The sequence below is a fragment of the Morone saxatilis genome, unplaced genomic scaffold (genome assembly GCF_004916995.1).
Source record: "Morone saxatilis isolate NCDOM2014 unplaced genomic scaffold, NCSU_SB_2.0 Contig8, whole genome shotgun sequence".
NCBI lineage: Eukaryota > Metazoa > Chordata > Actinopteri > Moronidae > Morone > Morone saxatilis.
This window is the reverse complement of record NW_023340257.1, coordinates 19,622,003-19,645,815: the sequence shown is the minus strand read 5'-3', so window position 1 is coordinate 19,645,815 and position 23,813 is coordinate 19,622,003. Positions and strand designations below refer to the sequence as shown.

The window sequence follows — 23,813 nt, the reverse complement described above, 5'->3', positions numbered from 1 at the left end:
TTTTTCTTTTTTTTTTTTTTTATATTTTTGTTCAGAATACATCCATACATCTGAGTTTAACATTGTTTTATATGCTGGAGCTACTTTTGAAGATTAAAAGCAGTAGGATTCTAGGTCTGACTTTAAAAAAAAACTGTTTTATTCTGCTAAATGCTTGCTTGGGATTTCATTTAATAAGCTTCATCAGATAACTATAAATTAAATGCTGCAAATTTCAAATAGATAAGGCCACACTGCATTCCTATGGGTGTGCTGCCACCTAGTTTTCACAAGCAGAAACTACCTGGTCTGCAGCAATTTTTGAAGTAACTGGAGGGATTTATGGCACAACTTCACCTACTTCCAAGGTGCATCGAGGGGGAAAATAGTCCTAAATTATGTAAAACAACACAAACACAAGAGAAACAGAAACAAAATGCTGTGCTTCTACTTCAAAAAGACAAATACAGCCTTCCTTTCCTACCGAAAGCAATAACTCTCTGCAACACCTCCGCTCTGTCTAGAGAACTCAAATAATAGTGATTTTCTTTGTTCAGGTCAGTTGTATCGTTGGACAACTCGGTTTGCTTGTATCCAGTGTGATGCAAATAAATCCTGCACGTGGAGTGAAACTGTCAATTCTCTTTGCTTTCTGTGAGTCTGTGTCACCATTCTGGGTACCTTCAGTGGGAGTCTCTCACTACAGTCAGATAGCTAAAAGTTTAATTCAGATAGACATCGACTGAGGTGCATTGAGACTGGAAAAATTAAACCACAACACTGCTTTAAAGTTAGACTTGTTACTAATGTTACCGACGCCTCTGTTCTGCTCCTTCAGCAACTTTGCACATTTTTATACTCCGTCTTTTTAAAACTACAACTTCTTTGCACACTTGATCAATGTCAAATCATCTTATCCTGTTTATATATTCTATTTTATATTGAAGTGTATCATAATATATTCTTTAGATTGTGTATTCTATTGATATTCTATAGATTTTATCTTAATATACTTATTGAGTGTGCCATGGGTTTTCTGATACTGATTTCTGGTATTGAAGTGTTTGATTTCATTTGATATATATTTCTCTTTTCTAGTGTTGATATATAATTACTGTTCCTGGTCAAAGCAAAAATCTATCTGTCTATGAACTTTGTTGTTAGCTTGTAGCCTTCACCTGGGTCATCATACAACACTTAAAAAAAGTTTTCTTCTGCCACAAATGTTCAACATCAGGTGTCACTTTATTTGACTCCAACTGCAAGGCAACGTCACACACAAAATGGTCACAATAATAAAAAGAAATCTCAAGATATTTTTTTTATAATCAACTAGTGTGTTAGAATAATAATGTTACATTTGAAGAAATGTATCAAACTTCCCAAAAAAAAAAAGAAGTGGGTGATTGCACATAAAGCAGAACAAGAAATATTAGCATGAATGACATGCAGTCTATGTGTTTGTCTTTAGAGATATTCCAGTATGGATTTCACTGAATATTACAAAGGATGCTCATTATTCGGTCGTACACTTACACAGTTGCTGATTTGCATCAAATTACAGAAGGAGATGTGCCTTGAGCACGATTATCAACAGTGCTGAAAATGAATGGTGGTAAAATTGACTGTTTAAGAGTGAAGAAATCTCCACCAATGTTAAACAGCGCAGGATCCTTCAGTCCTCGGTGAACATCATCCTCACCAGTTCGGCTTTGAAGCATTCCTCCTCCACCAACTTCTGAGGCTGAAACAGATTTACAGGGGTTGTAGTACAGGTACATTTACTCCCTAGACAACTCTAACTCTAAATATTAACTTAAATATATAAGCAACTGAATATTACCTGAAATTCGCCCTCTTATTATCTCATTTCTATGTATTTTTCTTTAAAATATGAATAGTAACACAGATCTTACTGTAGACTAATCCATGTCAACACAAAGAAGTTATTCTTACTGTGCCATATCGCAGCAGAGTGGGAACTCCACTCAACTTCAGTGTCTTCTTGAAGGCGTTAGTTTGATCCTTCCAACTGAAGCATGAAAAAGACATTATTGAAAGAGAGGACAAACATTTATAGGAGCAGACTGGAAGAGCAGAAAAAGAGAGCTGATACAGAAAATCATTGACATTTTTATTGGACTAAATGATTTATAGATGAATGAAGTAAGTCTATGAATGAGGAACACTCGGTGCTGAAATGTATATTACACAGTTACACCATTTAAAATACAAACATCCATTTTTGTCTTGCACAGAGAGTCGACGTATGATGTATGTATGTTTCCTTTAGGTTGCAGATATAAGATTATGTACATTTACCATAATAATCCTGGTGGCACAGTACTTTCTGGCTGTCTAGAAATTCTCTTTTATGACTGTACTCACTGTCAGTTGATTTAATGTAAATAAGATTCGCCTTCATAACATAATTGTGAAACTATTAGTTGATAAATCTATTAGCTGAACAAGAGAAAAGGTATACAAAATATTTTTTTTGTCATTTATCAAGTTATTTGCTTCACAAATAGAGATATGTTTTGTCTTTTGAATGCAGTTAGATCAAAGCAATTTGAGTTTTTGTTTGTAGGTTAACTTTGACTCAAGGAACAGTTTTTCCATAAATAATTGAAATACAGCAGAGTAAAATACTGACTAGGCCCTTTCTCCAACTTGACAGTAGATGAAGACAGAGCCATCGGGAAGATGAGCCATTTCCCCTCTAACAACTGGCTCGGCTGAAAGGGAAAAAGAGGACCTGTTTAAAAATGACTGAATGACAGTGCACTAAATCACAGCAAAACAGAATACCACCATCTCACTGCCAGAACAATGCAAAGTTTGCTATATGAGACTACACGACCAGATATTTCAATCAAATCGTGCTCAAAATGAAAGCACACGCATCTAGTGACTACATTAGAACAGGGAAACTCCAGGGAGAGAACATATGAAGTTACCTTTCACACAGTCTGGACACCAGCTCTTTCCTTGGGCGTCTTTATCACCAGAGAAATAAGCATAAATATCCTTCCCTTTTCTTTCAGACACAGCCTGACAGAATTCATCATAGCCACGCACGTTTACTTCTTCGTAATGCACCATCGTTCAGGCCGAGTTAATGTCACAATGCACCAACGTAAACTACTAAACTAACTGAACAGTGAGGCACTAACAAGTGTTTGCAGAAATACTGCTGCTCTGAACGCCGGACCTGGTAGAAATACTCTAAATCTGACAGTACCACTTCCGGTCTGTTCAAAGCGTCTTAAAGTGACAGTGTACCCGAATACGTGTGTTAACTAGTTAAATTCTCCCTCGTCAAGCCGAAGTTAAAATATTTAACTAACATTATCACACGCCTTTTCACGCATTCAGAAAATATTAAAGAAGATGGGTTTATTTTTTTTATGTCACAACATGTCATTAAATATGCGGTTTCGTTGATGTTTGACTTCTTCGACGATCCGTATTTGGTCAACGCTACTTCCGTTTAGCGGCGTTGTGTTGTTGTCATGGCGGCGGTTCAAACTGTGGACGAGCTGGGATCGATATTTAAAATGTTAACAATGAGCTAATTAAAGTTAAATTAAACACCAGTATACACCAGTATAATTCAGATACAAACTTAAAAAAAAAAGTTAAAAAAATGGTCGAATGGATGATTTTGGGATTGACTTGATGTTAGCACACTTCAATTCAAAAGCGCAGCTAGGTGGCTAATGCTGACTCTCACTATTGAGCAAATTATTAGTCAGTTATTAGTCAGTTATTAGTTAGTTGTTAAGTTAGTTTGACCGAGCTTGTGTTCGCTGCAATGACTGCGCAGTTCGTGCAGAGTGGGCCCGCACTTTCCGCAGGACAGCAGACACGGAGAAGAGACTGGGTTGTTTTAGGTTCAACCCGAAACCTTCACAACGAGATGGCCCAAACCAAGGTAAACAACAGCTTAAACCCCCTAATGTTAAACTGCATCTATCTATCTGTCTGTCTATCTGTCTGTCTATCTATCTGTCTATCTATCTATCTATCTATCTTCTGTCTGTCTGTCTGTCTGTCTGTCTATCTGTCTGTCTGTCTGTCTGTCTGTCTGTCTCTAGTCGCCAGTTTATAGTTTACCTCAAATCCAGTTCAGCTCTGCCAGTAAAAATGTTTTTGTTGAAACTGTTTTAGAGAGAAGTTGAATTAACTAACATTATATTGTACTTGAGAGGAGTGTGTGTTGTGAGAGTGTGTGTGTGAGAGTGTGTGTGTGTGGTGTGAGTGAGAGTGTGTGTGTGAGAGTGTGTGTGTGAGAGAGTGTGTGTGTGTGTGTGTGTGGAGGAGAGTGTGAGAGTGTTGTGTGTGTGTGTGTGTGAGAGTGTGTTGTGTGAGAGTGTGTGTTGTGTGTTGTGTGTGAGTGTGAGAGTGTGAGAGAGTGTGAGAGAGAGTGGTGTTGTGTGTGTGAGAGAGTGAGAGAGTGTGAGAGAGTGTGTGTGTGTGTGTGTGAGAGTGTGAGAGAGTGTGAGAGAGTGTGTGTGTGTGTGTGTGAGAGTGTTGTGTGGTGTTGTGTGTGAGAGAGTGAGAGAGTGTGAGAGAGTGTGTGTTGTGTGTGTGAGAGTGTGAGAGGAGTGTGTGTGTGTGTGTGAGAGTGTGAGAGAGTGTGAGAGAGTGTGTGTGTGTGTGTGAGAGTGTGAGAGAGTGTGAGAGAGAGTGTGTGTGTGTGTTGAGAGAGTGAGAGAGTGTGAGAGAGTGTGTGTGTGTGTGTGTGAGAGTGTGAGAGAGTGTGAGAGAGTGTGTGTGTGTGTGTGTGAGAGAGTTGTGTGTGTGTGTGTGTGAGAGAGTGAGAGAGTGTGAGAGAGTGTGTGTGTGTGTGTGTGAGAGTGTGAGAGAGTGTGAGAGAGTGGTGTGTGAGAGTGTGAGAGAGTGTGAGAGAGTGTGTGTGAGTGTGAGAGTGTGAGAGAGTTGTGTGTGTGTATTACATTGTACTAAGAGTTTTCTATCATGTTGTGCACCTATTAATGAGGTTAATATATTATAAACACCTCTAAGTGTGTTTTTTTTTGCAGTAGTTGCTTTAAATTGCAGTAATCTTTTTACTACCAACTGAGTTTAAAAGAAGTGAATCACAGAAACACCTGTTGAGAAAGTGGCGTGAACCGTCTCACAGTGGCTGTGTACATTACATGCAACACTGACTGGTAACTTATACACACACACACACACACGCAGCTGTTGTTCAACGAAGCCATCCCTGCACATGCCAGCAACCGAGCCACGCGTGTGCGCCCGCCAGCCCCCATTGTGATCGAGAGGCTGCTGCCGCTGTACGAGGGGCGTGAGGATGGGGACAGCGGCAGGAGCTCCGTCAGCTTCACCACTCTCTCTGAGGAGAGACTGCAGGCTGCGGTTCAGCTGGCCAAGCGAGATCTGAGACGAAGGCGCCTCGAGTCGCTGACAAAATCCCCCGCCAGACCCTCTCAGGACGCCTCCCTCCTCGAAATAAGTGACGTAGAGCTGCTCCAGGTAGATGTAGATTGATGGTGCACATTAATAGTTGCCTGCTTTGTTTCAATCGATGACTGAAAGGAGTCTTTTTCTGTCCCTGTAGGAGCTCGCAGCCACTCCGAATAAGACCAAGTTAAAAGCCTCCAGTCCAAAAGGTAAAGGGGCCAAACTGTCGGTGCACACATCCAGGAAGCATCCCATTTCTTTCATGCCCCGGAGTAGCCGATCCCCCCCGACCAGAGACCCTGGCCCAAAGCAGGTGGAAGGAGGCAAACGGGCTCCTTTAAGCCAAGAGATCCACAAGCTGCAAAATGAGCTGGAAGTGTATATTCAGAAAGTAGAAGAACTAGTTAAGAGAGGTAACTCTTGTTGCATTGTGTCTGTGTCTTACTGTTGAATGTACGTTTAAAGTTACAGCTTGGCTTGGAAACGTTACCACAGTTTCGACACCCCACCACGATCAGCACTACTTTGCATGTATGATGGTTAATAATACCGAGTAATGGGATTTAAACAATAGGAGAGAAAGTCGAGGAGCCACTGGAGCCCGAAGAGCAAAACAAGTTGGAGATACGCAGACAGAAGCAGGCAGCCCGCTCAGCACGTATAATCTACGCTCTCCAACGACAGGTATTTAAATCTCTACCACATGTAACTGAAAATAAACATTCACCGTTACGATTTTCCCTCTAGCTATAAACTCTGTTCTACTAAATTGTCATTTTAAAAGGTAAAAGAGATACAAGAAGATGTAGAGAAACTACGAAGCCAAAAAATGTGGGACACAAAAAAGGTATGTCTTCAGCATTGTCACAGAAATAAATGTTGTATGTGGCAGTACATTTAATAATTCTTCTGCTAAAGGGGGAGGTTTGTTATAAGGGGGGTTTGTAAAGTTTTACCAGCTCTACTCCTGAGCAGAAATCATCTAAATATCTGTTGATAAACTCGTTTACTGTTCTTCTTTCAGTCCATGGCAATAAACAGGCTTGCGGCGGCCCACCGCGGGGCACTCCGGGCTTTACAGGTTGTTATCCACCAGCTGTCAGATCTATCTAATGTCAAGGTACCCCCTTATCACAAAGAGCTGGGCCAGCTGATTCGCCAGCTCTCTTTGTGCTCAGCGAAGGTCGAAGTAGAACAGGGTTCAGCTGTGCCTGAGACGGCCCTCGACATCCTGCAGAAACTCGAGGTGAGGAGCGTAAAGTACAACCAGTATTTGGACAATAATGTGATTTTCTTTTTTCATTGTTTTGTCTCTGAATTTAACAATTTAGGACAATATAGCAAGACAATAATCCTACACATACAGACGGACAACCTAAGTAGTTTTACAGGCGATATCCGTCACCTTTACCTCAAAAAATACAGGTCTGGCAGAGCATCACAAGGGAGGATTAAAAATAAGGGTCTGCTGTTGTTTGTTGGTCAAAGACTTACGTTTTCATTACTTTATGTCCCTTAAAATTGTGAGAATATGTATATAAAGGTCTACTGTTCCGACAGTATTAATGTCATGTTGATGTAAACACCCTGAAATTAAAGTTGAGTGAGCACTTAACTTGTAGTTTTTTGTTTCATTTGATCTCTCTTGATAGTCTTTGTTATGTTGTATGTTTTGATTGTAGAGTAATTTGAAAAAATACAGGGTTTCATTTGACTAATTGATATTTTAGGTTATTTGTCTACATCTTATTTTATGGAGGGATTGTTCCTGTTTTTTTCCCTGAATAAACCAAGATGCACATTTCTTGTCACTCTCTTCCTGTTAGACTTTGGATTCTGCCCTCAGTAAACAAGAGATGCTCGAAAAGATGCAGGCCCAAGCATGTCCTCCTCACAGGAAGCCTCCTCATCGCAGCATGTCACCCACTAGCGTACCCAAGGGTCCCAGCACCTCATCTGTTCGAGGACCTCGCAGGCCAGCAAATCCCAAAAGAGGTGTCCGTGGTGAGTGTTTCTAAAAAGACTTTACTTCTTTTGAGTACGTTTGTGCATGTGAAGCCTTATAAATATCTTCCTCCTCTGTTTCTAATGTTCTGCCCTCAGCAACAGTATTTATTTATACCATTTCAAAACTCTGAATCTAACATAAATGCAGTATGTTCCTTCATCATTTCCAACTTAAGGCAATGGCCCACTTGCTGCCAAAGCTGCTGCACAGAGTGTAAATTGTATGTATGCCTTTTGATGAAGGCCAAACCGTTTAGTCTCCCGTGTATCTGGAGTCACCTAAGGGCTTTTGTGCAGTTGTGTTTGGGCCTCCAACTGTGCTTAAATTGCTGCACCAGGCTGAAAATTGATAAGGAACCATAAAGAAGTGATAGAAAAACAGGAAGTGAAGTGCAGAACTCTGGCACTGGGTCCCCTGCTGTTTAGTCTTATAAGCAGTTATCTCCTGCTGGTTCCTATTGCCTTAAGAGGCATCCTGTGGATGAGCTTACACAAACACCTACAGTGAGCTTCATCTGCATCTAGATCTCCTTGGAAACAAACTTAAATGAGAGCTAATTGTGTAATTGGCGGTGTTGTGTTGGTGCATAATGGTTCCAAACTGATTTATTTGAGTTTAGCAGGGATGAAGAAGAGTCTAGTTTGTTGTTGCTGTAGCCGTTCTGATGTAATCCTTTTTCATTTTAAATTGTTTTTGTGTCAACAGGTAGGAGAATGGCCTCACAGAAGCCCCAAACTACTTCTCACCAGCCCTTAAACAGAAGAGAGGTGCTCAGGGCTGGCCTGGAGAGCCTTGCCCAACAGAGGGAGCTGAGAGAGCTGCAGGGACGAGCTCAGACAAACACCACCAGCAGAAGAGGAGGAGGGGCTCTGCGGTCTGAGAGAAGCAGGGCTGACATTATAATGAAGGTGCTGGCTTGACTTCTACACAATACTGAATTAAGGCTGCAACTATCAACTATTGTCATAATCGATTAATCTGTCAATCATTTTCTCGATTATTCGATTGGTCCATGAAATTTCAGAAAATGGTGAAAAATGACGATCGCTGTTTCCCAAGATTTCCCAAATGTTTCATTTTGTCCGCAACCCAAACATATTCAGTTACGTTTACTGTCATAGAGGACTGAGCAAAATTCCCATTTGTGAAGCTGTAATCACAGAACATGGACATTTTTTCTTAAAAATGACACAAAGCTATGAATCTATTATCAAAATAATTTGCAAATACTTGATGAATCCACTAATCATTGCAGCTCTATACTGCATTGAATTGACATGCTTCATATATTAGTAATAGCAGTGTGATTTAGTGTGCCAAAGGTAGGTCACTTTAAAAATATAAACAATGCGAGGATCATTTAAACAATCTAAACATATATTTTCTCATTTCTGTTGTAGCGTAATCAGATACAAGACGCAGGTTTCCGGCAGCCGACAGTCTCCTCTCAGCTCAGAGTGAACCAGATGCCTCAAAAAGAGCACTCTGTGCCCTGGATACCTACATCTCCTCACTCTCCTCCTCCACAGCGGTGAGCCTTTTATCTCACTGCACAGCTGATGACACATTAGATTTTTTAAAATCATAACCTCTTATTGTTCACCAGTGTTTCTGCTCTCGCCGCACACTGGATGATTAACACCATTGCATAACAAAGGTTATGCTGTTGCAATGTCTGAAACTATTATTTCAAGGTAACATCCAGTTGACATCCAGTATGAATCTGATCATTATTGCAGTGGAATAATGTGCTCTTCCTGACACAATAACATTTAAAAACAGAAGGAAAATAAGGACAATCTATGTAAGCAGTGCCAGGAGAGTTATTTATTTTTCAGTCAGGAGAACATGAGTAGAACAATTGTAGAATTTGCTGCTAAAATAATAGCTTGCATTCACTATGATTATAGTCTTTGCCAAATTGGAATCTCCACAATATTAATAATATTATCAAAAAACACTCATCATAATCCACCATGGTATATTAAATCGTTCTTTCATGTCACAGACAAGTTAATAGGATAAGAAACAGCAAAGTAAAAATAAAAATAAAAATACCAGCATGTCTGTTCCACTCAGGAATGGTCACTGTCATATCTTTAAAAAATGAATGGTTCTTTTTATATTTCATTAGTTTCTGTCATTCTTTATCTCAATATTCCTCCTCCTCCGTTCTCCCTACGTCTTTTCCCAATAAAGTGTCTAAGCCTCTGTTTATTATTCTTTTATACCTCTGCTATTATCGCAACAGATCCCCTCAAAGGAGAAGACCAGAGCCACGATGCCTCTTCTCACCACTGAGGCGCTCACCCAGCCCTTCAAAGCAGAAGGTGGCTGGGGGTTTGGGAGCAGAGCAGCCGGCTTTGAACTCAGAAAAGAAGAAACAAGCTCAGAATGAAGCATTAAGGTGAAGCCCACCTGCTGAAACTTTTACCCAGATTTTACTCTCGTCTGTCAGATATCAGATGCAGTTTTGGGTTTTTGTTATTTGTCCTTTATACATACATCAGATTGTCTGTTCCAGCAAAAAAAGAGAAAAAAAAAGCTGAATAGATTAAATCTAGGAAATGTTAATGACTCCTTCCTCTGTATTCAGTGAGTTATTTCTCACCTCTGTGGCAGACCCCACTTGCTGAGAGCCACAGGCAATATTTTGAATCTTAATTCAAAGTTAATTCTTTGCAATAAATTAATCTAGGTGCCTGCTAGATTGAGGCCGTTTGTCTTTTGAGTGATTAATAGCTTGGCTGTTTTCAGTGCTTATAAGCACCTTATTGATTGAGTGCTCTACATACGTCTTTGTTTAATCAAATCTTAATTACTACAATTGTGCTTTGCCATTAATCAGGGGCTTGTAGTCTGATTTAGGAGATGGGGATTATACATTATATATGTGAAATGCTTAATTGTGCTTTTATTTTGATTCATTTGATGATTACTGGCTCGGTACAGGAATGCCTGGCTGGATAAGATGACAATGCAGAGAATGAAAGAGCTCAACCAGTTGAGCAAAGAAGAGGTTGAACGCATTCAGACATTAAGGTACAATAGAAATATAATTACAAGCAGACTTAAAGCATCTGTGACAATGCAAGTTGAAGGTCAAGATCAGTTGTTGGATATTTGCAATAATAATAATAATAATAATAATACATTTGCAATGTATTTGTAGAGCGTTTTTCATTGTACTCAAAGACGCTTCACATAAGTTAAAATGCATAGGTTAAAAAGCGTAATTAATCAGACATTAAAAGCAGTTCTGAAAAGATGGATTGATTAGTGATTTAAACGTAGACAGATCGATATAGTCTCAGATGTGTGTGGGGAGAGAGTTCCAGAGGGAGGGGATCGCTATGGAGAGTGCTCTGTCGCACAAGAAATACCAAACTACACAGAAAAAATGCGGACAATTAAAACAGTTGACAGTGAAATCAATCAGTTCCCCAAATCCCTCCCTAGTAAGACAAATGAATTTAGCTTAAAGGGTCCTTGTGGAGTTTTGACCTCTAGTAGCAACACGGAGACGCTTTTCTATGGGTGGGTCATACACTTACTAGTGGTGTTGTGGTATTGCACCGGTCAACAGGTGGCGGCATCATACCAATATGCTGCAATGCACCAACAAAGGTAGACAGGAAGAAGACCGGAAGTTAGTAAACAATACTGGATTTGAAAAATTATAATTAATATATATAATTATTTGTAATAATAATAATATAAGCTTAGCTGTGTCCTATGTCATATTTCCCTCTAGTAATGTCACTGCCCAAAGCAGTGGTTCTACACAGTAATCTGCCATACAGCTCAATGCACCAGGCCTCACAATTAAACATATTACAGTGGGAATTACAAAATGGACGCGATTACCTACTAACAATAGAGCAGAAAATAATGCAGATTGTGACTGCAGCCCCCTCAGCACCAGGGAGAGCATATGTTTCTATAGATCACCTCACATTTCCTAATTAGTCATTGGACAGATTAACTCTGCCAGGCCAGCAGCGAAACACAGAGTGCAGGTTTGTCCTTCGGTTTCTCACGCAAAGCGATACAACCGAGAAAGGAAGTTTGGCATGTCATAGCAGAAAAAGAGAAAAAGGTGGAATTAATAACGTTAATTAACAATGGCTACATCCCATTTTGTTTTGCAAGTTCCAGGGCTCTTTTAATATTTAGCATAGTGACCTATCAGGACATTTTAATGGTTTATTGTGTTTTCAGCCAGGATTTGGTTACTCACCCCATTAAGAAGTGACAGGTATTGCACAATAGACCCCTTCACAATTACAGATTATATCTTGTATATAATGCTGTGTTACATTCATGAAATTAATCTCCTAATTAATCAGCTCGATGTGAGTAGTGTGTCAGGCTTTACAAATTAGTTCAGTGTGCAGAAGGTTCGTCAGCAGTCTGACAGTTTTGGCCTTGTCCCATCACAGTAAATGTGACTATTTAGGCAAACACAAAGCTTGGCAAATACTGCTGTTTTTGTGTAATTTCATTTACCACAATTTACCATTTATTGCTCAGAATCCAAAGTGACCTAAAGTTTGACACACATTGATAATGTTGGCAGGGAATAAAATATCTCATTCAGTCTCTTTAAGTTAAAGCTTTACAGCCACAGAACTTCTTTTATGACAGCTTGCTGTGTGGGTGTGTTTTGGTTTACAGGTCTGAAGTTGTCTCGCCAACTCAGTGGGCTGAGAGAGCTGAGCAGAAGGCCAGAGAGAGAATTCAGCCTCTTCTGGATGAAGCCGAGGTAGGAGGACTTATCTGTTGTCTGAGGCGTGCCAGATTTCACTTCCCCTTCCTTCATTTTATACGTAGAAGATGGAAACAATCTGTGCTTATTATTTGTTCAAACAATACGTAGAGCATGTATTTACCTTCTGACTTTGCACGGTGAAGTAAATTGTGACTTTTTGTTTTTGAGTCAGTTTTGTTTTTATGGACTAAGAGGAAGTTAATGATGTTTACGTTGCATTGTTTTGTTTTGTTTTTCTGTTTACATTAGCAGATTGGTGAGTCCAGGAACAGGATTATCTCTTCTTTGAGGAATCGGCTGTCTGAGCAGGCTGCAGAGAGGGTGAGCTGCACTGCTGTTGCAAATAACTCACAGGAGAGAAAAGAATTGGCCTTGCTATTTAATAAAGTTTGAACTCTGTGTCATGGCCATGATTAAACGCCATGAACTAACCAGCTGTAAAATTAAGCCCAATATTCTGCTTATATTTTCTCTGGATGTTGTCCTCTATAGGCAGCAGAGAGTGCTGAGCAGCTGAGTGAGTCCCTGCTGGAGGATCTGTTGGAGGACACTGCACGGGCGGCGTGGGCGGCTGAGACAGACAGACAGTTGGAGGGCATGGCTGAGTCTAGGCTGCAGGCCCCCACCCTGGAGAGTATGCTGCTTCGTATGGAGGAGATACAGGTGAGCTGCCCTACAGAAAGGCCCACCAACAGAAGGTCAGCGTGGAACCCGAAATGTCACCTGTGATCGGGTTGTTATTAAAAGTGAGCTGTTGTGACGGCTTTGGGCTGGTGTTGCTTATTGATGCAATGTCTAGTCTTGATTCTGACATTCAGCCGGTTTGAGGTGGTCAGCTATTGGCAGCTGGACAACATGTTTATAAAATGTGTTTCTCTGTGTGTCTGAGCAGAAAGATCAGGAGGAAGTGAGGAGACGGTTTGCTTCTATCACCTATTCAGACCCTCTTTACTGGGACCGACCAGGAGCAGCAGGTGAAAACTCCTTTTTACCTTCTGTAACTGCATTTAGAGAAATTATTTCCCAGATGTGTCCTGTAGGTGGAGACAGTGCTACAACTGAAATAGTAGCTGAATACTTTTCATTCTGACTCTGTGCTCCTCTCCTTTCTTTCATCTGTCTGTCTGACTGTCTGTCTGCTCCAACCCCATCCCTTGCACACTACGACTACCCCATCCTCCCCCTCCTCTCCTTCCTCTCTGTTCTTCCCAGGACCCCAGTGCCATACTCTGGGCTCCAGGCCAGCCTCTCTTCAGCCAATTAGGCTCACTAGGCCAGTGCTAAGGCAGAGCTGTGCAGCTGATATTGTCCTAGAGAAACCCGTGGAGACTGGGTGAGTTACTATGTCCTTTGCCCTTATTTTACACTCGAATAAATTCTACTTCTCATTTTTTGCTAATCACTCCCCCTCCTTGCTGTTTTATTCATCTTAAAGAGGCAGTAGGGAAATTTTAGAGTGTTCTCAGAATATTAACTTGGCCCTGATGCTGCACTGGTTTGACCTATTTAACTTTCCTTCAATCATTTGAGCTGAAATTATAGGCCTAACTCATTATAAGTAATCATGGCTCTAGTACAATATTGATGATTATATGATATGATACAACCCTCAGTAAAAAAAAAAAAATACCCTTGTAAATGTTGGATTTTGATGACTTTGATGACATGAGGAAAGTCAAAGACCTCCTGTGGTTGTGCTACAGAAATAAGAGGCAGGTTCATCCACAGGAAGTCATTCACTATTGTTTTAATTGGGCCTCTAGACTGGATGAAAACTCTAGTGGTTAGTGTTTTTTCCAACAATGTACGGTTAGGGTGTTTTTTCCGCATGACGTGTCTTTGCCCCGTAATCACTCTCCCACTGGGAGGCGTTACTCATCCCACAAAACTCACTTGGTGGCTACCGTACCCAGGGCAGCGTCTATTCCTGACTCTGGCAGCAGACTCCACAGAGAGACCCCTCCACTGCCCAGGGCTTTGGCTACAGCTGCTGTGTACTGTTTAAATTAATGAGGAACTTGGAAGGAAGAGAGAAGGGAGTGGAAGGACGAGAAGTTGTTGACACAGACAAGCCAGCACAGTGCTCCTTCTAACAAATTCAAGCAGCACCATTAGCAAATTAAAGTCAGTCAGACTTGTGCCTCAGGTTCAGTTCCCTTAACAGAAACTTTGTCCTGACTCATCTGTGACTCATCTTATACTCTTCTTAACGCATCCATCAAGTAATAGCTCTACTTTTTGGCAAACATATTGCAGGCCCCTGGAAGTATTTAGTGTCTAGTCTTTCTGAAGAGGTGTTATGTTTTTACATGATTTCAGAGGTATCCAGCAATGCAGCTTCTTAATATGGACAGTCATTTGATAACTGCCAGCTCATTTGTTCTGAAACTCTCTGAATCGCTGTGGAATAAAAACCGAGACGGACCTGCCTGCATCGCTTTTATCTTCAGTCCAAATTATAGTGCCTTTAAAGGTACTGGCACCCCGCTGGTTTTTTTTCAACACATTGAATCACAGTAGATTTTTATTTTTGACAGGAATCAATAGAAAAAAACTTTGATGTTAAAGAGAAAACTAATGTCTGCAAACTGACCTTACTTAATCACAAATGTGGAACACAACATAGCAATTTATGAAAAACTAAAAGTGCATCGAGCTCTAAACAACTCAAGTATTTATATTGTAACATAAATAGTAAGCCGTTACGAATAAAGCGTATGAAAAGTGTATATAAGTGTGAGTGTAGTGTTACAAAACAGGATGTTTCAAAGGCCTTTTGGTTTCTGTCGGTACGTTGGTCAACATATAGTCCATTAGTGTAATCTTTGATGGTGACAGACATTCAACAGCATGGAGAGTGTGTAGCTTTGCTGGCATTACAGAATTTCTTTTCCATTAGATGCTCTTTAACATTTCCAGTGCAATAACGAATCAGTTAGATAGAGGATAAGGAGAGGGGGGATGCCCCACTCAACATGGCAGTACCACTTTGTTTGTATTGATGACAATTATGTATATAAAACGCCTGCATAATATTTTGTGGCTCCAAAGATTGCTTGCTGTGCAGTAATTGTACTCGTTATCATTCAAAAAATAATTACCATTGATTCTAATACATTCTCCACATTAGTCACCACTTCCCTGCTCTGAATGGAGACCCAAACAGTTCAGCAGCTTTCCGGTCGCTTGGACAATTAAGTACTTTTGTTGGAAACAAAATCATATTTAAATAAAATATTCCCAGCCAAAGAGCTGTCCGATGAAGATGCTGCCATTAGATGTAGCACTTGGCGCAGTTAGTGAACCCTACTACGAGCAGACAGATACATAATGGTGGTTTCAAGCTCAATGGGGTTTTCTTTTATTCTCTACAGCGAGATGCAAGCGGAAATTTGGTGTAGGCTGTTAACAGCCCTTTTTGCACAGTGCTTAGTCCCCTAAGAAGTAATAAAGTTGGACGTAGGGAGTCATTTGGTGTGAGAAAGAGAAATTGTGCTTATTAGACACATTGTTTTATAGAGCTGTCTTTTGAGGCCAAGGAGTTGCTTCATAAACTGACCTGAGCTGTGAGGGAGATGAGTCGGCTTCGTGTGCTGCAGTGTTGCAGGCTACAATGACCCATTTTACAACACATTTTCTTCACTTCATCTACCCTGTTTTGATCACAGAACCCTGCAGCCTGTTGCATCTGTAATACTAAAACAAAAACACACATAATACAGTAAACCAAGAGCCACTTTGACAGTTAACCCAGCCTAACCCACACTTGTTGCACACTGTGTCTTGAATTCAGCTGTCAACATGTAGCCTTCATTTCGGACATGTCAGAATGTGTAGGTCTTTAACAGAAAGTAATAGGACCTGAGTTCCACAGTAGCCTTCAGATAATTGTCAAATGACATTTGCATTTGCATTCGCAGCCTGAGGAAATGAGCTGCACTAGTGTCCAAGAAACAATCTAGATTTAATGATAATGCCAAAGAGTAACCAGTCAACACACTGACCTCATCAAAGGAAGCAATTCTCCAGATAATGAAAAATATTATTTTAACAAACAAGTCCTGATATGTTTTAAAAACTGCTGTCGGCTTCAGTTCAGGTGAGGTATTCGTATACTTGCCAGCAGATTAGACATACTTCTGTGCAGTAATCAGCAGAAAGTATCTGAAGGAGAGAGGTAAACGAGGATGCAACAGAATGGAGAATTATTGAATGCATTGATAAAATCCTGCTTTCGTGTTGCTCATACTGCAGCTGAGCAGCTGATTAAAAGCATCAGTTCCTATGGAAGGAAATAGCCTAACAATGCAGTCTGTTGTTGTGTTGGCGTTGGATTGTGTTAAACCCTTTCTCCTGTGCAGCATGGAGAGGTTTCATTTTGGGGGGTTTGGGACAGAATATGTGAAGCTCTCATCATGTCATGTGTGTTGTCTCAGCCCTAATTGGTTGTTTATAACCCGCATTTCTCAGCCCAGAGAGACACATCAGTCGCTGTCGTCAGCGGGAAAAAAAGAGTTGTGCATGCAATCATTTGCCACACACACACACACACACACACACACACTTGAACACATGAAGGAAGAACATTTGTGACAGTGACATAGCTTAAGAAATCTCTAGAGACTTCTTTGATTGTATTGTTTGATGACTAATGGGGACACTGGCAGGCTGTTATTGGTTGTGGCAAACCTGATTTTTTTTTATTAAGGCGTTTGATATAGAGGAACAGAGCCAAGGAAGGAGAGGACTGATGGAAGAATCCAATTTTAAAAAATACTCTCAGATGATTTAGAAATAAATGAAATAAAGCAGATCTCATTTTATTGTTTACAGGTGCTCAGGCAGTTCTCTCAGCCTCTGCTGAGGCTTGTTTTGTTTACTTTTGAGTCATGACCTACGCCAGCCTATCAGAAGAGACTTCCAGCTCACTATTTGTGGGAACGTAGTTGTTTACGTTACACATCATTGTCCATTTCCAAAACAGCATCGATTATTCTTTACCATGGCCCGTCAGTGTGCCTGCGCAACTGCTGTCAAACAGCCACTGAGACAATGGAGTGAGCGATTTCATCTTTGAAAACAGCAGTGGAGCGGGAGATAAGATTTATGTATCCATGGTGAGGAGCCCAGACACAGACCCCGATTGTCCCCCATCTTGGCTAATGCTGACTGACCCACCGCAGCTCCATCAGCAGGTCAAACAAATCAATGAAAAAAGATGAAAGCCCCACTCAGCAATATTCTAACCCTTTCATGTACTGTTTTTATCTGCTCTCTCGCTCCCCTCCGCCCGCCCCTTTGTTTACGGCTATTACGGTATTTCAAACAAGCCGGAAGCTGTGTTGCACAGTAAATGGCAGCTTGGTAGGCTTGCAGTTGTGGTAGCTCCCACCGTCTTCATTGCAGCAATCTGTTCATTTCCTCCACACTATTCATCCTCCACCTGTCTCTTACCACACTGACCACTCTCCTGCTGTCCTTAAAAGTTGCCCTAACATGTGGGCAGGAAGCCAGAGATATGAGGGCTTCTAATGGCAGCGTCCCTTCCTTCATGTGGAGTCAGTTCTGGCTTTCCTGAGCCCACACCTGTAGCAGTCTTCTGACACCCACCTTGATATTTCTTTGCAGATGTACTTTTCAGGTTTTGTGAGTACGCCATCTTTCTGTCTGTAAGCTGTGCAGTCTTTTATACATGAAGCATCTATAAAAGAGGCAATATGAGGCATTCATACATGAATCATATAGGGCTGCTCCTTGTCCTTCAGCTCTCCCATTGAGCTTCATAGATGTAGAACATTTAGTACAACTAGCATAGTTGTTACATTTGTGTCATTCTGTATCATTCACATCAGACTCATTCATTCATTCTGACTTATAAATAGGAAATGGATTGCAGGTTGCTGTTTTATTGCTTTCGCCACACTGGTCTTCAGAAGCCCATCAGACAGCAAATCGACCCATTTCAGATTTGAAGCAGAGTTAACTGTGCTGGCACTTTGTTATTTATGGCCACCCCACGGTTTGCAGACCCCACAGTCAAAACAGAAACAAGTTCAGCTGAGGCCGGGGAGCACAATAGAGAGGCACTTTGCTTTGGGAACTGCTGCAACACTAAATATAGCACCGAGAGCGCCGTCGCAGGAGCCAGGCTGATTTGTCCAAGCAGAGAGGATTATATAGCCAGACTATGGCAATGCCCAGCTGAGCCCCTACTCTCGCTGAGCAAGGGGCAGGCGAGAGAGCTGGCCTGCTCTCTGACACCTCTCCCAAATTCATCATCCTCTGCCTCGTATCAGGCACAACAAGTGCTTCTGGTCAATCACGCAGCGCTGCACTCCATTGTGGCTCCCTCGTCAATAAAACGAGTTTGCCTCTTCTCCGCAGCCGCAGCCCTCAGAAGCCCTTTACACTGTTCATACAGCGTGAACGGTCTAGCTAATGAAAAGGTGTCATGGAAACCTACATGTTTGCCTTGCCACATGAGCATCCTCTTGTGTTTCCTCAGACCCAGCATCCTCTCTGAGAACAGCCTGATGGAGGAAGCATCCCAAGATGAACAGCAGCTGAGACCCACCACCGTGTTCCCAGGCCCAGTAGAGCAAAGCAGGGGGACCGCTATCTCCGTGCCAGGCAGCATGCTGAGAAACATCCGTCGGTACCGGGAAGATTACGAGACCTACCTGCGCGCTGTGGCTCACGAGGCTGTCGGCAGCTTCAACCCCTGGGCCATCGCAGACAGGTAAAAGACTAACAGTGAAGGCATCACAGAAAGGTTTTCTAACATCTTTATTTCCCTCTGCTTGGCAGAATCTGTAAGTCTTTGAGGTTATATAAAAATATTTTTACTCATTAGCAGTATCACATGCTGAGTTTTAGTCACACAGAAGCGAGATTTGTCCTTCCTGCTCTCTGTTTTGACGGACATAATGTGCTGTCTGAAGAGCTCACTCTGAGAGGATAATGCAGAGGTTATGGTTTGCATAGTGTGTCTCTGGTGTTCACCGTTGTTCTTCTCGCCCACTCATAAATTTGCATAGTTAACAGAATTCTTAAGTTGCTGCAGTGCAGAAGACTCGCTCTCATCTTTGTGAACATACTGAATCTGTGTGATTGATATACGAGTTGGAAGCATCCAAAAGACACATTTTAAGTCCGTTTTTTTTTTTTGCTCAGTAAATTGTTTTTGCTTAAATTCAGAGCAGAGAAACTGTTGCCCAGTCCCACCCGTGGGATCTGACTGCTTGTGTCGCTGGATCATTATCATTCTCACATAAATGAACCGAAGTTTTCAAGAGATGGATCTGTACTTTTCTGAATTTGGAGGAAAATAGGGATATTGTGTGAAGATGCCATCCAATTATCTCAGTGTTTTTGGAGAGAGAGCACATATACAGGCCTGTACACCCCCTGCTATTCTGCCACAGTGCAGAAACCTGTCTGTGTGATGAAATGGTAATGAGAGGACTAGTGCTGCTTTGGAGTTAAACCCCCCGGAGGATCTCATTCATTCTTACCGCTAACAGATTGATTGCAAAATAGCAAAACTTCAGCCCAGCCAGAACACAGCCTGGTTGGTGGTTGGATTTAATATTTGGAGCATTAAACATATAGAATATGAAGAGTCAGTCAGTCGTGCTAGCATGGGTTGTAGCATATTTGTGTTATTAATATTTCCTAAAGGCTGTTTCCTATCCGTGATGTAGATTTTTGACTGTGTTTCGCCCTGTATCTCGTGTTGAGAGCAAAGTGTTCTTGTATTGACTGTTCAAAGGTACAGCTAGTTCACCGACACGCAATTACTGATTGTTTGTTGCACCGACAACCTAGAGCATTTCGGTGCTCTATGAGGGAGCTCCAAGAGTGTTCGCCACTTGTGTTGACCCAGATAATGATCAAAAACACAAAATATAGCTTGGCGCTGCACCCAGCTCACCAGTATTTTCAGTTATGTTTCTTCATTTTATGCCTTTCATAGCAAAGAACAGATTTAGCAGAGTTTTCCATGTCCAGCTCTGAAAATCAGTAGACACACTGGTTAGGAAAAACCTGCTTTAAACACGCCACCTGTATTTTTGAAGGTACAAGGCTGATAATTTAGAAATATTAAAAAGTGTGAATGCCACTTTTTTAAGTGATATACATATTTTTTTCTAAAGGTCTAGTCACAAATGTATTGGCAAAAAAAATACAAAATAATATGGTATATTATAACAAACTGTCTATATTCTTTCTAGTTTTATGAACTGGTAATAGTGGTCGCGTTCATTGTCATATATGATCATTTTATTTCATTTGTTGTCATCTAAGACATGCTTTTTATCTTTTCTATCAAAAAAGTTTGCATATACCTGTATTATTTTCAGAAGGGACAAACTCTCTCTTAGGAGCATTCTTGGTTTTAAGGAGAAATAATAAATAAATAATTTATTTTGTAACGTCTCTATTGTTTCTTGTGCCACAGCCTGGCAGAGGAGTTGCTGTCGGAGGCTCTGGCTGACGTGGCTGCAGAGTTTCAGGACGTTGTGGAGGAATACGCCGAGGCTGTCTTCACCTCCGAGTTTCTTCAGCCAATCCAGTCACCTCCCGCTTCAGCTGCGGCTTTGGTCAGCCAATAGCATTTTACAGCACCGTGGATGCAGGAGTTTCTTACAAATTGCTATACTGTGTATTTATTTTGGCAGAAAATCTGCATTTTTTTGGCAGATTAAAATATAAAGAATTTAGGATCATTGTGTCGACCAAGGACTGAGATTATCTGCTATTTTGTGTAGTTTCATGTGTGTACTTTTTTTTTAGTGTACAAAGATCTGTACATTAAGAGATGTTTATAGATCACTACTTTGATGTGACAACATATGACTTTATTTAATTATGATTGTAGATATTTTTTTAATGAAGCTGCAGAGATTGTTGAATTGCACAGGGAGCATTAGTCACATTACTTTTTGTGGTCCATCTGTATCTATGACTGAATTCTACTGGGAAAGTTAGTTTAGTTTAGATAAGCTTGGAGAGACCATTACGACATTACAGAGGATTATAAGATTACCACCCTCCCTTTGCACTTGGTTTAAACCTCCCTGAGGATTACTCACACTTTCTATTTTCATGTTGGAATATGGAAATAAATTAATTACATACGGTCTCCACCAAAATGATGCAGGACGCCAAGGGCATCGTGTGTTTAATCTATTGTAACTCGATTTCCTCTTCTGCTTTAATGTCAAAATAAAGGGTCTAAAGGCAGCAAAAGGCTTTTTTTTCACCTCACTGGTTGATGTGTTATCGCAGTAGCGTGCCAGCCACAGGAGAAGAAAGAGTCAAAAAGTCTTCTTTTTAGAATTTTAAATGTGTTTAGAACCACTTTATAAGTATATTTTCTTTCTTTTTGTTTATTTTTCCACAGAGCCAAATAAAATATGATTACTAGTTTAAATTCTGTTGCTACAGACCAACTGTATCCTGCATAATAATGGTGTAAAGTGTCAATTCTGAATGCAAAATAAGCAGGACGGACTTGACAGACCAAAAAAACTGTCTGAGTCCCTTGAGAACAACATGAAAGCCATGCAGACACAGCAGAGGGGACACATCCAGATGTTGCGCTGGCCTGTGGGGACCAGCCTTTGACAGGGGACATACAGTGACTGAATGAATTAGCTCACGTTGAATCAGCTGCCCCTATTTTCTCTCAGGCTGGATTCTGCGTGGGCGTCTGAATACGTGCAGGATTTCACAGGCTCGAGCTTGGTGCACATTTCTTCTTTTCAACCGAGGACAAACAGAGATGGGTGGGCTCAAAGCGAACGGACTGACATAAAGAGCTGAGGTTGTACTGACACTGGGGAACGGGAGAGGGGAAACACATTAAATGATTCTGTTCATCTTCAAGAGCTAATTACTAATTATTTTTCATTGTTGTGGATCAGAAATTATAAATGTGTTTGTCAGAGACATTTAAAAGACAAAGCCGATATATTTTCATTTCTGCCACCTCAGCAGGCACCACTTAACGGTTGAGTGTGATACTGTGTTGTCAGCACACCAGAGAACAGTGAAATCAGTTCCCTGCTTATTGTTGTTATTTTAATATATTTTTCTATGCACAGCGAACATTGTATGAATGTTAGCGTTTTTTGGCTCAGTGTGCCATTATTGATTCCAAGCATGAACACTCACAAACAGAATTAGCAGTGTTTTGCACATTATTATAATCTGTAATGGTCAGAGAGGTTTGACCTTGCCTCCAGCCTGCGTTGACTTATTATCAGAGCTAATTTTCCGAACTGGAGAGGACAGAATATGACTGCAATATACTTTGAGGGGGCACTTTGCCATACAGGTACATCAAGGGTGCTTTGTGACATTTGGGTCGCTTTCGAAACATTTTCAGATGGCGCTCAGCAATAAAACCAGATGGATATGAAATCTTTTAGGGCTTATCACTCGTGTTTGCTGTTCTCCAGGGCTATTCTGCTGCAGCTGAAGTGTTAGAGGGATGATTTCTGCTGAGACACTTTACTGAGCCATGTGTCATGCAAATACTGCCATTGTATAGGCAACATTTCCCATTGCAGGTTCCTTTTAGTCAAATTATTTTGATGCTGTCTGAGATCTCCTAAAACACCTGTGACTGCTGGAAATCTTTTGACTGTTAGCATCAATAATTCAGTCACAGCTTTGCTTTGTTGGGATGATGAATGGTGTGAAAACCAGCTGCTAGTTATGAAATTATTGTCTGAAATGGCTAAAGAAGCTGAGTCCCCGCAGAGAGCACAACGAAATGCACTCTGATGGATTATGAGACTGAAAAGATTATCTGTCAACCTTAAAGCAGATGCGAGTCTGAAACCGTGTAGATACAACAAAGTTCTATAGAGAAACTCAATGTTTTTCATCATTTTTTTATTACAGTGTGGGATACAGTCAAGGATGGACTCACAGAAGAACAGCAAGAGGAGCAGCGTGACCTTTTTCTTCATCAGTCATTGATTCATTCAACTTTCTGCTTTTCAGCAATCATTACAGTAAACAGTGAGCTTGAGCCAAACCCAACTACTGTCTACTGAACTAATCCTCAGTTGTTTATTTAATGGTTAGCGAGCAGAGCATAATTATCAGCCACAGAGGGAGCAAATGCCAGTAGATTGGGTAGAAGTGCTGCTACACAAAGGCAGGTATAAAAAAAAATAAAAAAAACAGGCGCTCTTTGATCCAATGAAATATCATGAGACCAAAAAAAGAAGAGAGGTTACTTGTATTTTGCTTTGTGATCAATAAGTCATAACCAAAAAATACCAAGGCACAGGCCTTGCAAAGATTCACTAAATGGGCTTAACGCCTACATATTTCAACTCTTCTTCGGGGCATGTGAAAACCAAATGGCAGCTCTCATATGCACCAATCAGCCATAACATTATGACCACTGACTGGTGACGTGAATAATACTGATTATCTGGTTATCATGGCACCTGTCAGTGGGTGGAATATTTTAGGCAGCATTTGAACATTTTGTCCTCACAGTTGATGTGTTAGAAGCACAAAAATTGGGCAGTGTGAGCGTTGACAAGGGCCAAATTGTGATGGCTAGACGACTGGGTCAGAGCATCTCTAAAACTGCAG

The 23,813-nt window shown here is 41.0% G+C and overlaps 2 protein-coding genes across 3 annotated transcripts; one reads left to right on the top strand and one right to left on the bottom strand.

Moving 5' to 3' along the window:
* Positions 1 to 1,205: 1,205 nt before the first annotated feature.
* On the bottom strand, positions 1,206 to 3,216 carry txndc17 (thioredoxin domain containing 17). Its single transcript, XM_035680705.1, has 4 exons — positions 2,940 to 3,216; positions 2,636 to 2,717; positions 1,936 to 2,011; positions 1,206 to 1,723 (listed from the first exon to the last, which is right to left on the bottom strand). The coding sequence occupies exons 1-4, from the start codon at positions 3,082 to 3,084 to the stop codon at positions 1,655 to 1,657; spliced, it is 372 nt and encodes a 123-aa protein (XP_035536598.1). The 5' UTR covers positions 3,085 to 3,216; the 3' UTR covers positions 1,206 to 1,654.
* A 216-nt stretch (positions 3,217 to 3,432) lies between these two features.
* Positions 3,433 to 22,070, top strand: kiaa0753 (KIAA0753 ortholog). 2 transcript variants are annotated; one of them, XM_035680762.1, is made up of 18 exons: positions 3,433 to 3,916; positions 5,191 to 5,484; positions 5,570 to 5,825; positions 5,987 to 6,096; positions 6,197 to 6,259; positions 6,437 to 6,658; positions 7,239 to 7,416; positions 8,126 to 8,328; positions 8,821 to 8,951; positions 9,672 to 9,827; positions 10,373 to 10,462; positions 12,098 to 12,185; positions 12,444 to 12,512; positions 12,684 to 12,854; positions 13,084 to 13,165; positions 13,404 to 13,524; positions 18,697 to 18,930; positions 20,653 to 22,070. In XM_035680762.1, exons 1-18 carry the CDS (start codon positions 3,797 to 3,799, stop codon positions 20,804 to 20,806), a joined length of 2,742 nt encoding a protein of 913 aa, XP_035536655.1. In that variant the 5' UTR covers positions 3,433 to 3,796; the 3' UTR covers positions 20,807 to 22,070. The 2 variants fall into 2 exon arrangements, with proteins under 2 accessions (XP_035536655.1, XP_035536654.1); XM_035680761.1 differs by having other exon boundaries at positions 3,434 to 3,916; positions 12,441 to 12,512; positions 20,653 to 22,069.
* Positions 22,071 to 23,813: the final 1,743 nt, after the last annotated feature.